General features: G+C 39.3%; 1 protein-coding gene across 4 annotated transcripts in view; it reads right to left on the bottom strand.

Moving 5' to 3' along the window:
• Positions 1 to 534: 534 nt before the first annotated feature.
• Positions 535 to 15,179, bottom strand: part of XIAP (X-linked inhibitor of apoptosis) — a 45,131-nt gene continuing 30,486 nt past the window's right edge. For all 4 annotated transcript variants that reach the window (XM_047843696.1, XM_047843698.1, XM_047843697.1 and 1 more), the window contains 4 exons: positions 14,818 to 14,896; positions 14,098 to 14,140; positions 9,113 to 9,313; positions 535 to 1,505 (listed from right to left, as the gene is read on the bottom strand). In XM_047843696.1, coding sequence (XP_047699652.1) covers positions 1,312 to 1,505; positions 9,113 to 9,313; positions 14,098 to 14,140; positions 14,818 to 14,896 — 517 coding nt within the window. In that variant the 3' untranslated portion in view covers positions 535 to 1,311. The remainder of the gene's footprint in view (positions 1,506 to 9,112; positions 9,314 to 14,097; positions 14,141 to 14,817; positions 14,897 to 15,179) is intronic.

Raw genomic sequence — 15,179 nt, 5'->3', positions numbered from 1 at the left:
ATGCGTCTACTTTTTCCTACATAAGCTGACAGATGTTTAAAATACTGGGTTAACAAAGATCTTTTAGTAAAGTGACTTAGGCAGGCTTAAACTAGCAAGGATTAAGGCTGAATCCTTACTAATTAATTGGAAGATCTGAGACATATTTTATATTTCATTTTACAAAATCAGGAATATTTATTTTGAAACAAGAGAAGAAGACATGGTCTACCTGTCAGAAAACTACCACTCAGAAATATTTTTCATCCACAAAGCAGGAAAAAACATAAAAACATTTAAATTTCACATTGGCACCAAAAAGGTTAACTGCTCTGCCTTCCTGGATTAGAAAAACTAAAGCTGAGCAATAAGTAGTTTTGCAGGCGTTTGAACATGCCTAAGCCTTTAAATCAGTAAAATACTTTCTAAAAATTCTGATTACAAAAGTAATACATACTTATAAAAAATTCAAACAGAACAAAATGAAAAAAAAAAAAAAAAAAGAAAGAAAGTGAAAGGCCCCTGCAAACCCACCCCCCACCCCGGGACCCACCCCTTCCCATCAAGAGAAACCACAATTAACAATTTGATGCATCATCTTTTCAAATCTTTTGTTCTATACAAATACAAAACACACACACTTTCATCTGGCTCATTCTATACATAGTGTTTTGCCACTTCCTTTTACACTTAATGTAGCTCTGACATCTTTCCATGTCAGTACGTGTTGGCTACATGCTATTCTATCCTTAAATACCCTTTTGAAAATGGCAAAATCATTTTTTAAAATCACCCACCCAAGCACGTGTGTGTAATTTTAAAAGAGAATGGACAGAATCCTAAAACACAAAGACAAACGTCTAAAAATAATCTCTATCTTTCCACCAGTGTGGAACAGTTCATTCCTTTTTCACACAAAACAAATTATGTGATTGGGGAGATTAACTCTAATCTCCACGTTTACACAGAATGCTCCATTTGTTAAGCCTATATGAAAAGAATGAGAAATTCAGTTGATTAATTCACTTACACTTAGAAACCAAGTTAGTGTACTACAAATACACACTGCAGTCAGTTACAATATGATGCTTAGCCTAGCTTTCAATTAAATAACAGTAAAAAAAATAAGATATATAACATAGCTAATATCTCCCCCAAATCCAATCCAGAAATTCATATTTTAGATTACAAACTAGAGCAGCGTACTTTACATTTTGTCTACTTGGTAGCAAATGTTAATGGCATTCAATGCTGATTACTTAAAGTCGGTTCACATCACACACTCAATCAGGGTAATGAGAAGAACATAATGCGCCTAACTGTAGAGTTAGATTAAGACATAAAAATTTTTTGCTTGAAAGTAATGATTGTGTAGCACATGGGACATTTGTCAACTGCTTCAGCACATTGTTTACAAGTGACCAGATGTCCACAAGGAATAAAAACCACAGCAATATTTCTATCCATACAGATTTTGCAAAGCTTCTCCTCTTGCAGGAGCCTTAGCTGCTCTTCGGCACTAATCTCTGCACAAAGAGAAAAGAAATGGGTTAATTTTAGACTTCCTTAGCTGCCGACATTGACTGAAACAACGTGAACCCCTACTACGTGCCAGGCACCAATCAGGTGCTGGGAGACAGGAAGACTCACGTGGGACACCTGTTCCTGAGTAGCTGGTGTGCCGGGGGAGAGAAGGACGGGAGCGGAGGCTGTGCAGGGAAGCACAAAGTACAGAGTGATAAGTGCTATAATAAACTATGTATAAAGGACTCTGGGACAAGATGAGAGGCCAAGTTCTTCTGTTCAGATGCACCGGGGAGGGCTTCCTGGGCTGGTGGCTGCGCGGTGGGGACCTGGGTGATGTGGAAGAGTGACATTTACACATGGCCGGTGACTTGCCCAGCAGAGAAGCGAGGGTGAAGTAAAAGAAGGGACACATGGAAAGGCTATGGCTCACCCCGGAAGCGGAAGCAGAAGCGGACGGATGGGTCTGAGGGACACTTCTGAAGTGAGACTAGGAGGATTTGGTGATTGACTAGATGGCTGGGGTGGGTGGGGGAGAAAAAATATGAAACGGGTTGATTGTAAGACTTCTAGTGTGGCTGGCAAGGGGAGGGGAATGCCAAAAGGAAATCTAGAAGGAGGTACTGGCTTGGCATTTTTCAAGTTATTTTTGAGATGTCTGCAGGGCATCCGTACATAAAATGTCACTGGACAGCCATGTTTTGAGGTCTGAAGTCAGGGCTAGAGACAGAGATCTGGGTGACATCAGCACACAGGTGGCACTAAGGTACTTGCTTAATTCAGCTTTTCCCAAACTAGGTTTTGTGAAATGTTAAATATGTTACAAAAATGTGTTTTGTGGCCGTAGTAACTGTAATGACCACAACCTCAATGATGGCAGCAGTTAACAATAATACAGTACTTATTACTATGTGCTAGATACTATTCCAAAGGCATTACGTATTTTAACAATCTTTGTAATCTTTGTATACGTGTGGTTTCCAAATCTGGCCTCACATGAGAATCACTTGGGGCATTTTTAAAAAATGTTTCTTCTATTTTGAAAGAGAAAGAAAGCTTGAGCAGGGGAAGAGCAGAGAGGGAGGGAGGGAGAGAGAATCCCAAGCGGGCCCCGTGCCATCAGTACAGAGCCAGACGTGGGGCTCGATCCCACTGAACCGTGAAATTATGACCTGAGCAGAAATCAAGAGTCTGACACTTAACTGACTGAGCCACCCAGGAGCCCCAGGGCATTTTTAAACACTAGATTGCTAGGCTCCATTCACTAAATCTAAAATTTCTAGGGTTGGTTTTATTTTTTATTTTGTTCTGAAATTAAAGTATGCAAAAAGAAACAGGTACGGTTTTATACAACAACAATTTCTGGGCTTGCACACACTGGCGATTGGGAACCACTGCTATGAAGTACAGGACAGTACAACACAGTGTATGTCCCTCTTAGAAAATCACAATGCATGTCCCTATTTAACTACAGAGCTCCTTTGTCACCACATTCCTTTTAACATGCTGGGGAATACTATTTTGAAAACAAGTCTGGGAAACAGTGGTTGAGTTTCATTCAATAAGTATTTACTCAACACTTAACTAGGTTCTAGGGACTAGAGATACAATAATTAACATATCTAGACCCCAGGCCCCTAATCGTTCATAGACAAGAAACACAAGTAGACAGGAAATTATAAGAGCGTAAGGATAAAGGCAATTACAATGTGTTATCAAGAACACAGGAAAGGTGCGAGCGTGTGCTGGAGTGTGTGCACACACACATAAATGGAAGGCCTCCTGGAGGAAATGATACTTAAACTGGGTCCTAAAGGATGAGGAGTTAACTAGGAAGGAGAGAGAGAGAAGGCCCTGGGGGATGGAGGCGGTGGGAGAAGAGTGTCTAGGCAGGGGAAATGGCATAAGCTGGCTCCAGGAGGAGGGATGGAACCAGACGTGCAAGTACACGGGTAAGGCTTGGGAAGAGAGTCACAGGGAAACAGCATGACAAGAGGCTATAGAAGGTTAACAGGGGCCCAGTCGTGGAGATTTGGAAACCCATGGGGCGCCTGGGCCGCTCAGTTGGTTAGGCGTCCAACTCTTGACCTTGACTCAGGTCATGACCTCACAGTTCTGGAGTTCGAGCCTCGTATCAGACTCTGCGCTGAGCATGCAGACCCTGCCTGGGATTCTCTCTCTCTCTCTCTCTCTCTCTGCCCACCCCCTGCTCATGCTCTCTCTCTCAAAATAAATAAACATTAAAAAGAAAGATTTGGCCACCCATGTAAAGGAGTTTGGACTTGTTCCTGAGGACGCTGGGAGCCAGGAGGAGAGAGAGAGGAGGAGATTTGCGCTTTGGAGAGGTATGCCTGACTAGGGGAGGAGGGAAAGTATTATTTAATCTCTTTCTCCTTCTTCTTTTTTTAAATCTCTTTCTTCTTAAAAAGCAACCTAGAGGGCATAATCAAACCTATGCTCAAACATAGAATGCATCAGAGATAAGATCAAGTGCCTGTCCTCAAAAAGCTTAGTCTAATGGGCAGGACAGAAAACAATGTTACAAATGCTCTAATAGCAGGTAAAATCGAGAAGAGGGAGCTTCAGAACGCTACTCTGGGTATGGGGGTAAGCCTGAAAGAATGACCTCTCAGTGGAACTGGGAAGGAGGAGTTCACAAGATGGATTTAAGGGTGAGAAGGGATGGGGAGGTGTTTAACGGGGACAGAGTTTCGGTTGTGTAGATAAGAAGAGCTATGGAGAGTGGGTGCACAATGTCAATGTACTCAAAGTACTATTGAACTGTATACTTAAAACCTTAAACTTTTTTAAGTTTATTTATTTAGAGGGGAGTACATGAGCACAAGTGGGGGATGGGCAGAAAGAGAGAGAGAGAGAGAGAGAGAGAGAGAGAGAGAGGATCTCAAGCAGGTTCTGTACTCCTCACCAAGTGTGACGTGGGGCTCGATCTATTGACTGTGAGATCATGACTTTAGCCGAAAGCAAAAGTTGGAGGCTTAACTAAGCCATCCAAATGCTCCATAAAAAATTTTTTTAAGGAACGCTGGGGGCGCCTGGGTGGCTCAGTCAGCTAAGCAGCAGACTCTGGCTCAGGTCATGACCTGACCTCTGGGTTCACGAGTCAGAGCCCGCACAGGGCTCTCTGCTGTCAGCACAGAGCCCACTTCAGATCCTCAGTACCCCTCGCTCTCTCTCTCTCTTAAAAAAATAAGGAAACCTGAGTTTTATTCCCAGCTATCTGAATGACACTGGGCAACAGCATAACTAGCTTCAGTTTTCTCACTGAAGCGATGAAAGTTATTATATGATCTTTCAGGTTCATTCTGGCTCTGATGGTTTGTGATTCCATTTTACAGACCACAGGAGAATGAAATGTGAGGCCTACCAACCACTGTTATCATCAACCTTCTGTACCTCGTTTTGGCCTGATGTACAGCCACTTAACTCAGATGGTTTTACCCCCTCAGACCAATAGTTTACCTCTGAAAATTATAGTTCATTCAAGCCTTAAGGCAACTATCGGATTCTACATCCTTCACTTCGTGCCTTTCCCCTTCAACTTTCTACAAGGCTTTCTTCTAGGTCAGGAGGTTCCTGGCACGTGAACTATGAAGGCAAGACCTAGATAACTTTGGATGGTATTTGCTAATATTTTTACCACATTATTTAAAACTTTCTAGAATATGGGGCACCTGGCTGAGTCGGTGGAGCAACTCTTGATTTCGGGGTTGGCAGTTTGAGCCCCATGCTGGGTACAGAGATTACTTAGAAAAAAAAAAAAAAACTTAAAAAAACCCATTTCTAGAATAAATTGATGTTACTCATGTTACTATCAGAGCAGATCCATGTGGACAGGTTGATAAGAAATATGTATGGTAGTTGATTTTTATATACAGTAATACATACATAAAGGTTAAAATAAGCACTTTAGAAGTAAAGGGCTTTACAGCACACTATGTAATCTTGAAAAAGAAAGAATGAAAGATACTATTTGGTACTATTTTTAGAAGACCATTTACTAGGACATTCTCTGTCACACAGCCATTGGGATAAAAGCCAGCACTGGATGCAGGATTTCTCGGTAAGCAATACAGTGTAGTTTTTCTAATAACTTCCACCTGCTCGACTTCAATTAGACCTGCCTTCTATTTTGTATAAAGATTCCTAGCGCCAGTCTTTCCTCCTCAGGCTTTGAGAAGAGGAATATGCAGCAGCCCTAGTGTGAGAAGACGGCCTGTATCAGTGACCCTGCCTCGCAATTTAGTGAGACTAAGGAGAGGTCAATTCCTGCCTCTGAGAGCTGCCCTTTGCTCAGACCCTGCTTCCCACACCATCCTAGCTTGCTGTGGTCTCAGTGATTATAGGAGCCGCCAAGGCCTCCTGCTGGCTAGAAAACAGACACTCCCCAGTGCACTCTGTCCCTGCCACCCACTGCTACACCCCACTAACTCATTCTGTTGCATTCATCGCCTTCAGGTGTAAAAGGTAACACTTCAACTGTCAAACTTGAGTTATGGTTAAGACGCAAGGAAAAATGATACAATCACTTGAATTTCTATTGCAGTAGAAAGATGACTGAGTCAGTGGTCCATTTTACCATCTCCAAGACAAGTGGAGCTATTACAGGTTTTAAATAAACGCATCGTTAGGAAAAGGGTGGTAAGCTTTCTGCTGCATGTTTTATATCAACTGATCTAATTTTATTTTTTTTTATTTTTTTTTTTATAATTTTTTTTCAAAGTTTATTTATTTTTGGGACAGAGAGAGGCAGAGCATGAACGGGGGAGGGGCAGAGAGAGAGGGAGACACAGAATTGGAAACAGGCTCCAGGCTCTGAGCCATCAGCCCAGAGCCTGATGCGGGGCTCGAACTCACAGACCGCGAGATCGTGACCTGGCTGAAGTCGGACGCTCAACCGACTGCGCCACCCAGGCGCCCCTCAACTGATCTAATTTTAAAAGCCATTAAAATCATACTGGTTTTTGACTGAGGTAATTATCTGAATAATGTTTTAGAAGCATTTGAAATAACTTAAAGATCAAAAAGGTCTATTTTTTTAAGTAAGCTCCACACCCAAAATGGGGCTTGAACTCAGAACTCTGAGATCAAGAGTTACATGTTCTTCCAACTAAGTCAGCCAGGCACCCTAAAAGGGTCATTAATGTAAAAAAAAAAAATTAGTAAACTTTAAGGTTTATTAGCACTGGGAGAATTTTCAACCTTTGGAAGAGGTGGTTAACAGCTCAGAGAACAAAGATTATTATTATTTTTTTATTTTTTAGAGGGAGAGAGATAGTCCCAAGTAGGCTCCACACTCAGCGAAGAGCCCAACGCGGGGCTTGATCCCATGACCCTGGGATCAAGAGTCGGACACTCAACCAACTGAGCCACCCAGGCACCCCTCAGAGACCAGTGATTATCACAACGTAACTCAGTACCCAAAATGTATTCACAATTTGAAACCTTTTAACCTTCAATGTTGCTGTCAAACACTAGAGTAGCTATCATCCTTAAAGAAGGAACCTGTATTTTTAATTTTTTTTCCTAAAGGGAGTTCATATGATTCTCTTGCACATTATTTAATACACTTTCTAGGGATGCCTGGCTGGCTCAGTTGGTAGACAATGCGACTCTTGATGTCAGGGTTCTTGAGTCTAAGCCCCATGATGGGTGTGGAGCCTACTTTAATTAATGTTTTTATTTACTTGTGAGAAACAGAGTGTGAGTTGGGGAGGGGCAGAGAGAGGGAGACAGAATCTTAAGTAGGCTCCAGCTGACAGCTCAGAGACCGATGTGGGGCTTGAACCCACAAACAGTGAGATCATGACCTGAGCCAAAGTCAGATGCTTAACTGACTGAGCCACCCAGGCGCCCCAATATATGATTTACAGTGTTAGAGTGCCACTCATTCAAGCTCTATTTAGTAATATAGCACTTTTATATGTTCACACCACATGAAAAGTTGCAGAACATTCAAAATCCATTTCAACTACAAAACTTACAGATTCTATACACAGTGATAAAAGCCTTTTTTAAAAAATTTATTTTCAACATTTACTCATTATTGAGAGATACAGAGAGACAGAGCATGAGCATGGGAGGGGCAGAGACAGGGGGAGACACGGAACCCGAAGCAGGTTCCAGGCTCCAAGCTGTCAGCACAGAGCCTGACCCGAGGCTCAAACTCATGAACTGCGAGATCATGACCTGAGCCGAAGCTGGACGCTTAACCGACTGAGCCACCCAGGCGCCCCAATAAAAGCCTTTCTTGTTCTTTATCTAAACTAAAACACAAACCCACACTCTAAATTTTTTTTTAAGTATTTATTTTGAAAGAGTGCGCAAGAGACAGCACACGAGAGGGAATCCCAAGTAGGCTCCATGCTGTCAGCAGGGCTCGATCTCATGAACCATGAGATCATTATCTGAACCAAAATCAAGAGTCAGGCATTGAATCAACTGAGTCACCCAGGTGCCCCCACACTTAAAATGAATAAATCAGTGGCTCTTACTTGGATCCCGATTGGAAGAAATCAACTGTTAAAAATGTTTTAAGACAAGGGGGAAAATTAAAACCAACTGATTTTCAGATGATATTATAGAAGTACTGGTAATTTTTTAAATGGGGTAACAGTATGTTATGGAATAATGTATCTCCCCAAAATTCGTATTTTGAAGCCCCAAACTCCCAACGTGATGGTACTCACAGAGTGGCCCTTCGGGAGGTAATTACATTTAGATGAGGTCATAAGGGTGGGACCCCCTCATGGAATCAGTTTGCTTTCTCTCTCCTTCTTTCCTTCCTTTCTTTCTATGTATTTGTTTAAGTTTTATTCATATATTTTGAGAGAGAGAGAGAGTGAGAGCGCACAAACAGTGTAGGGGCAGAAAAGGGTGGGAGAGAGAGAATCCCAAGACACAGCTCGGTCTCACAAACCATGAGATCATGACCTGAGCTGAAATCAAGAGTTAGATGCTTAACTGACTGATCTGCCCAGGTGCCGCTGTATGTATTTATTCTTAAAGTAAACTCTATGCCCAACCTGGGGCTCAAACTCACAACTTGGAGATCAAGAGTCACATGCTCTACTGACTGAGCCAGCCAGACTTCCCATGGACTCAGTGTATCTATAAGAGGAAGAGAGACCAGAGTGCTCTTTCTCGGCCATGTGAGGACACACAGAGAAGGCAGCCATCTACAAGCCTAACCTGAGCACAGTTTAAGTTACTGCTTAACACATGGTATTAAGATTATGTTAAAAAAATCCTTATCTGTTAGATATATATTATTTACAGGTGAATGGTGTATGGGATGCCTGGAATTTTCTTTGAAATACATAACAAAAAAAGTTGGGGAAGAAATCAAACAAGATTGGAAAACTATTGACAATTATTGAATCTGATCGATGGGTATGTCAGGGTTCATTATATGGCTTTCTCCACTTTTGGGTATTTTTGAATTTTTTATTGTCAAAAAGTCTTTAAAAATGTTTATCCTAAGGGGGATGTGAGAAGGAAAAAAATGAATGGGCCACAAAGTCATGTAAGATGCTGGCCATAAGGAAGTGCTGTTAGGTGTTTCTTGCTTTTTAAAAACAGTCACGCATACCTTTCTGCAATGAGGTCTGGCTTGGTTCATCCTGTGTATTGTCTTTCTGAGCACTCACTAGGTCTGTAACCAGAATCTCAAGTGATTTATAGTTGCTCCCAGATGTCTGAATTTTTTCTTCCATTACTTTCTTAATGTCTCTGAAATTGAATCCCATTCGTATAGCTTGTTGTACCATAGGATCTTGGAAGATGGCATCATCTGAAATAAAAATTGGTGAGAAAAAGGAACGTGGAATTTAAATAATTATTTTCATTAGCACAACTCAACAGCAAAGTATAGTTAAAAAGAAACATATGAGCAGCAAGCAAAGCCCCGCTCCTCAAAAAAACCAAAAAAACCCAAAATGCTAACCAGCAAATCAAAGCTACTTTGGGAAGAAGATTTTAAAATATTTAAGCACTGAAGAATCTTTCAGAATGTTATAATTGAAAATGCAGTATGTATTTTGTAGCACTATGAATTGAGATTAGGTGGTTTAAAGACTAAAGAAACAGTGAACAATTAGGTAAAACTGAGAAGAAAAAGTTAAGTGCTTTGAAAATCAGAACTTTATCAAATCAGCTGTACTCATTAACAACTAACCTAAGTACTTAAAGAGTGGATGTCTTTCCCTTGTCACTAGCAATTATTTTGGAAAAATTGTGGGGAATACGGGGAAGTCCCAGTCTGTGACTTTGAATGTGTGTGAGTTTCCTATCTCTGAGACTTAGTTTCTGTAGCCAAGGGGGGTGAACTAGATAAGGCAACAAAATGAACAGAAATTCGCTTTAATGGTACTCAAAGTAAAATACAGGTTATATAGGGAACTGCTAAAAAAAAAAAAAAAAAAAAAAAAAAAGAGACTTACACCCTCTGATTCATCAATTCTACTCCTGAGTATTAAAAATAAGTACAAAGGTCCACCAAAGACATCCACAAGAATATTCACAGCAGTGTCATTTATAACAGCCTCAAACTGGAAACAACTCAAATGTCTATCATCAGGTGAATGGATAAGTAAATTGTGGTATATTCCAATACTACACAGCAAGAAGGAAAAACAAACCACTGCCACAGACAATATGGACGAATCTCACAGATAAGATAAACAAAACGTCATCATAATGATGAACTAGTAACAAAGGAATAGACTGTATGATTACATTTGTAAGATGTTCAAATCTAACCTATGGTAATAGAAGTCAGAACGTAACTTGGGGGTAGATACTAATTGGGAAGGGGCCTGAATGAGTTTCGGGCATGGTGGAAATGTTTTATTATCTTGATTTGGCTGATGACTACACATAAATGCATATTAAAATTCATTGAGTTGAATACTTCAGATTGGTCTATTTTATGCATTTTATTGTATGCAGATTATACTTCAATAAATGTTTTCTGCTTCACCAACTGAGCCACCCAGGCACCCCTCAATAAATGTTTTTTAAAAAGAGAAACTGGAAAAGGATTTGACCATAAGAACTATTATATGGTAAGTAACAAAAGAAGTAAGAAAATAACTTAAGATTTCTGTTTGATAAAGAAAAATTCTGTTGGGAGGTTATAATGCAGACAAAAGACCATTTATGAGAATACTAACGCATCTGGATGAGAAATAAGGGCAGAAACTAGGGCAGAATCAGTGGATTTTAGACAATATTAAAAAGGTTGAATTCATCAGACCTGGTGGTTAATTAAATGTAGAGGGATTAAGGAAAGCAAAGAGCTTAAAATGACTCAAATTGCTGGGCAACTCTGTGAACTGCGGAACTATTAACCAACTTGGGGGGGCGGAGAGCAGGACTGGATTCAGTCAGGGTGGTTTTTAGAAATGCGGAATTTGAGCTGCTTTTGAGATTTTTAAGTGGAGATGTCCAGAGATCAGCTGGACAGCGCTCTTTCCTGGTTCTACTGTCCGCGTTTTGTTTTGTTTTTTTCAGCTTGTTTTGTTGGCTCCTTCTGCTCACCTTCCGCTTCCCTCATCGATGCACCCTTTTTAATGATCTCTCTGGATGCTTCCCCCTACCACAATTTTACTCTTATTTAGGTGAGTTCCAGGTTTTAATATCCATGTACTTGGATATCCTGTAGGTATCTCAAGGTCACCTTGCTTAAAACTAAAGGCAGAGACAACAGGATATGAGAAACAATTAAAAGGACCCCTACCTTACACATATATAAAAATTAACTCAAAATGGATCAAAGACCTGAATGTAAAAGCTAAAACCATAAAATTCTTTTTATTTTTTAATAAAAAGTTTTTTAATGTTTATTTTTGAGAGAGAGAGACAGACAGACAGACAGACAGACAACACGAGCAGGAAGGGGCGGAGAGAAAGGGAGACACAGAATCTGAAGCAGGCTCCAGGCTCTGAGCTGTCAGCACAGAGCCCGATGCGGGGCTCAAACCCACAGACCATGAAATCATGACATGAGCTGAAGTCAGACTTTTTTTTAACCCACTGAACCCCCCAGATGCCCCTAAAACCATAAAATTCTTGAAAGAAAACATAGATGACCTTGGATTAGGCAATGGTTTCTTACATATAACACTATAAAAGCATAAGCAACAAAAACAGATCAACTGGATTTCATCACAATTAAAAACGTATATGCTTCCAAGGACACCAGCTAGAAAGTGAAAAGATAACCCACAGAACGAGAGAAAATACTTGCAAATCATATATCTGACAGGGGGCTTACATATAACAAACTAGAATATGTAAAGAACTCTTACAACTCAGTAACAGAAAGATAAATACGACAACTTAAAAAATGGACAAAGGCAATGAACAGACATTTCTTCAAAGAAGACCTACAATTGGCCAATAAGCACATGAAAGGATTCCCAACATCATTAGCCATCAGGGAGATGCAAATCAAAAGCACAATAAGATACCACTTCACAAACCCACTAGGATGGCTGTAATAAAAGAACATACAATAACAAGCATTAACAAGGATGTGGAGAAATAAACCAGAACCCTTACACACTGCCAGCAGGAATGTAAAATGGTGCAGCCACCTTGGAAAACTGGCCATTTATCAAAAGGTTAAATGTAGAGTTACTACATGACCCAGCAATTCCATCCCTAAATATATACTCAAGAGAATTCAAAACCTATTTCTACACAGAAATTTGCACACAGATGTTCATAGCAGCATCAGCATCATTCTTAAAAGCCAAGGAATGGAAACCCAAATGTCTACCAACCGATGAATGGGTAAACATTCATGGTATTATCCATACAAAGGAATATTTTTCCACCATAAAAAAAGAATGAAGTACTCATATAGGAGTACCGAAATGTGGATGAACCTCAAAGCCATATATTATGATTCCATTCATATGAAATGTCCAGAATAGGTAAATCCAGAGAGATGGAAATAAATTAGTAGTTGTTTGGGTTTGAGGGTGAAGGGGCAGCAATGGAGAGTGACTGCTAATGGGTATAGGGTTTCTTTTGGGGGTTACGATAATGTCCTGCAGCAATTAAATAGGTTGTGATGGTTCCACAACCTTGTGAATATACTAAAAACCACTAAAGTGTACAGTTTATAAGGGTGAAATTTTTGCTATATGAATTACATTTCTATTTAAAAACATTAACCCTAAACCAGAGCAAGAGTCTCATTTAGTCATAAAAAACACAGTATGCATTGTAAAGGTGATTATTATCAAGAAATACTATAGAATCTTTGTTTCTGGATAATCTGAAAAATACAGGCTGGAATAAATGATTTCTTAAACTGTATTTTTTATGCTCATTACAAAACCTGTATCAAACATTATCAAAATGGCTCTCTTTCTTAAGCATATTCATGAGTATATATAGTTTTCTCTTGCCTTGTAACCCTTAGGATACTAAACAGATGATGCTATAAGGAGTGGGGAATCAGCAGGCATTCTCAATAAACTTTCTACTATTTTCGAAACATGATGCCTAAGTTGAGAATGAGATCTACAGTGTGATGTAGGTTTCAGAAGACCTCGTTTAGAGTCCTAGTTCCACTGACGATTTGTAAGGTAACTGTGGGCAAGACACTTAACCTCCTTGACTCTGTTCTTCATCTGGAAAGTGGGGATAACAATATCATATTTTCTTAACGTAGTATTTTTCTGGTTTTCAAACATGCTTATGATGAGTAAATAATCTCTGATATAAAAACCTCTACCCTCTATAAGGTAACAGGAGATAAACTGAACCGTGCCCCTCTGTGAAGAAACTGGGGAAGGCAGAAAGATGGCATGGGATAAGGAAGCAGGTAGGGCCAATCGTGGTGATGGCACATTAGCAGAGCACTGGATTCATGATCCTGGCTAACTGAAGAAGCACCAGGGACAAAAATACACTTAACTCTTCCTTTCGCAATTTTAATAGAAATGGCAATGGACAGCCTATAGCTGCTTCTCCTGAAATAGGAAAAGCTAACTGTCCAACTTCCATATGAATATTCTTTTTTAAAGTCTTATTTTATTTTTAATTTTTTAGTATAATTAATGTATCAAAATATATAATTACATAACTTATGGTTTAGTATAATTTTTAATTTTCCAGTATAATTAATATACTGTTGTATTAATCACATGAATGTTCTTAATAGTTAAACATCTGACTTAAATTTACAGGCACTTCACTAATTCTTAATTCATAACAATGTCATCTCAAATAAACACACCCTGATTACCTTGAAAGAATAAGCTTGTATTTCCAACCTATAAATAACAACTATAATAAATTGGCAATGATGGGGCTCCTGGGTGGCTCAGTCGATCAAGTGTCCGAGTTTAGCTCATGTCATGATCTTGAGGTTCATGAGTTCAAGCCCTGCGTCGATCGAGCTCTGCATAGATGCTTAGAGCCTGGAGCCTGCTTCGAATTCTGTGTCTCCCTCTCTCCCCCCTCCCCCCACTCACTCTCGCTTGCTCTCTCTCTCAAAAATAAACACTGAAAAAATAAATCAGTAATGAAATTAAAAGTATATTTAATAGGCATATTTACCAATTCTTTTGGTTAATGATGGCATTTTTTCAGCAGTTCTTACCTAAAACAGAAATACGGATTTTTAAGTTAGAATTATTTTTGGTAGAGGCAATTACCTCAATTTGAAAAGTTACATTAATCATGAATTTATAAATTGGCTTTATTCCAATGTTCACAAGAGGCATAAACTGATGAAGCTAGAAGTTAAAAGATCATTTAACCCAATCCATTCACTTTACAGACAAGAAGCTGAGACTCAAGGAGATTAAACAACTTGATGGAGGCAACAGAGTTCATGGTGGAGCCATAACGGCAACTCTAGCCCCCTGTTCTAGTCCACGGCTGTTCCCTCATGGTGCCAATACCTTGGCCACCCCAGGCCGCACCATCAATTTAGACACATTTTTGAGACTTAAAATATCATCTATGAAAAGTTTAAAACTATTTATGAGTATAAAACACATTACACAAAAGTCTAATTTCAGAAAGCTGAGGGATTAAGTATTTTAGTTCTTAAAGCCCAGTTCTGCTTACAGTGATAGTTCAATCAGCTCACAGGGAGTCTCTTTTCACAAATCGGCTTCAGAGTAAGAATAACAAGCCATTCTTCAAGATCTCCCCTTTAAAGCTCACCATACACTATTAATTTAAAATACTATACGGTGAATTTTACACCAAGAAATCATTGCAAAAGAAATTACATATTTAAAAATACATATTCTACAATACGTGACTTACCATAGAGTCCTCAAGTGAATGGGTTAAATGAATATTGGTTACATAGTCTTGTCCCTTCTCTTCTAACAGATATTTACACCTAAACAATTAAAAGAAGGTTAAACTTTGGTAGCTGATAAATTAGTAAGGTAGAAGTAAAGATATAATCTCCATTATCTTAATTCCATTAACTTGCTTTTTGGTATTTCTAAGAAGTGCCAAAATAAAATGTTATTCAATTCCCTATCAACTGTCATTTTAAGGTCAAAAAATGTGTCCCCTTTGTTATGCTACTTTAATCTTAGTGAGGCAAAAAATATCACCTATTAAATTATCACCTTAACATTTAAAAAATTTTCTTCAAACAGTTAATCTTAAATTTT

The sequence above is a fragment of the Prionailurus viverrinus genome, chromosome X, assembly GCF_022837055.1.
Source record: "Prionailurus viverrinus isolate Anna chromosome X, UM_Priviv_1.0, whole genome shotgun sequence".
NCBI classification, from domain to species: domain Eukaryota; kingdom Metazoa; phylum Chordata; class Mammalia; order Carnivora; family Felidae; genus Prionailurus; species Prionailurus viverrinus.
Note: the sequence above shows the minus strand (reverse complement) of the source record. Positions and strands in the feature narration are given on the sequence as shown.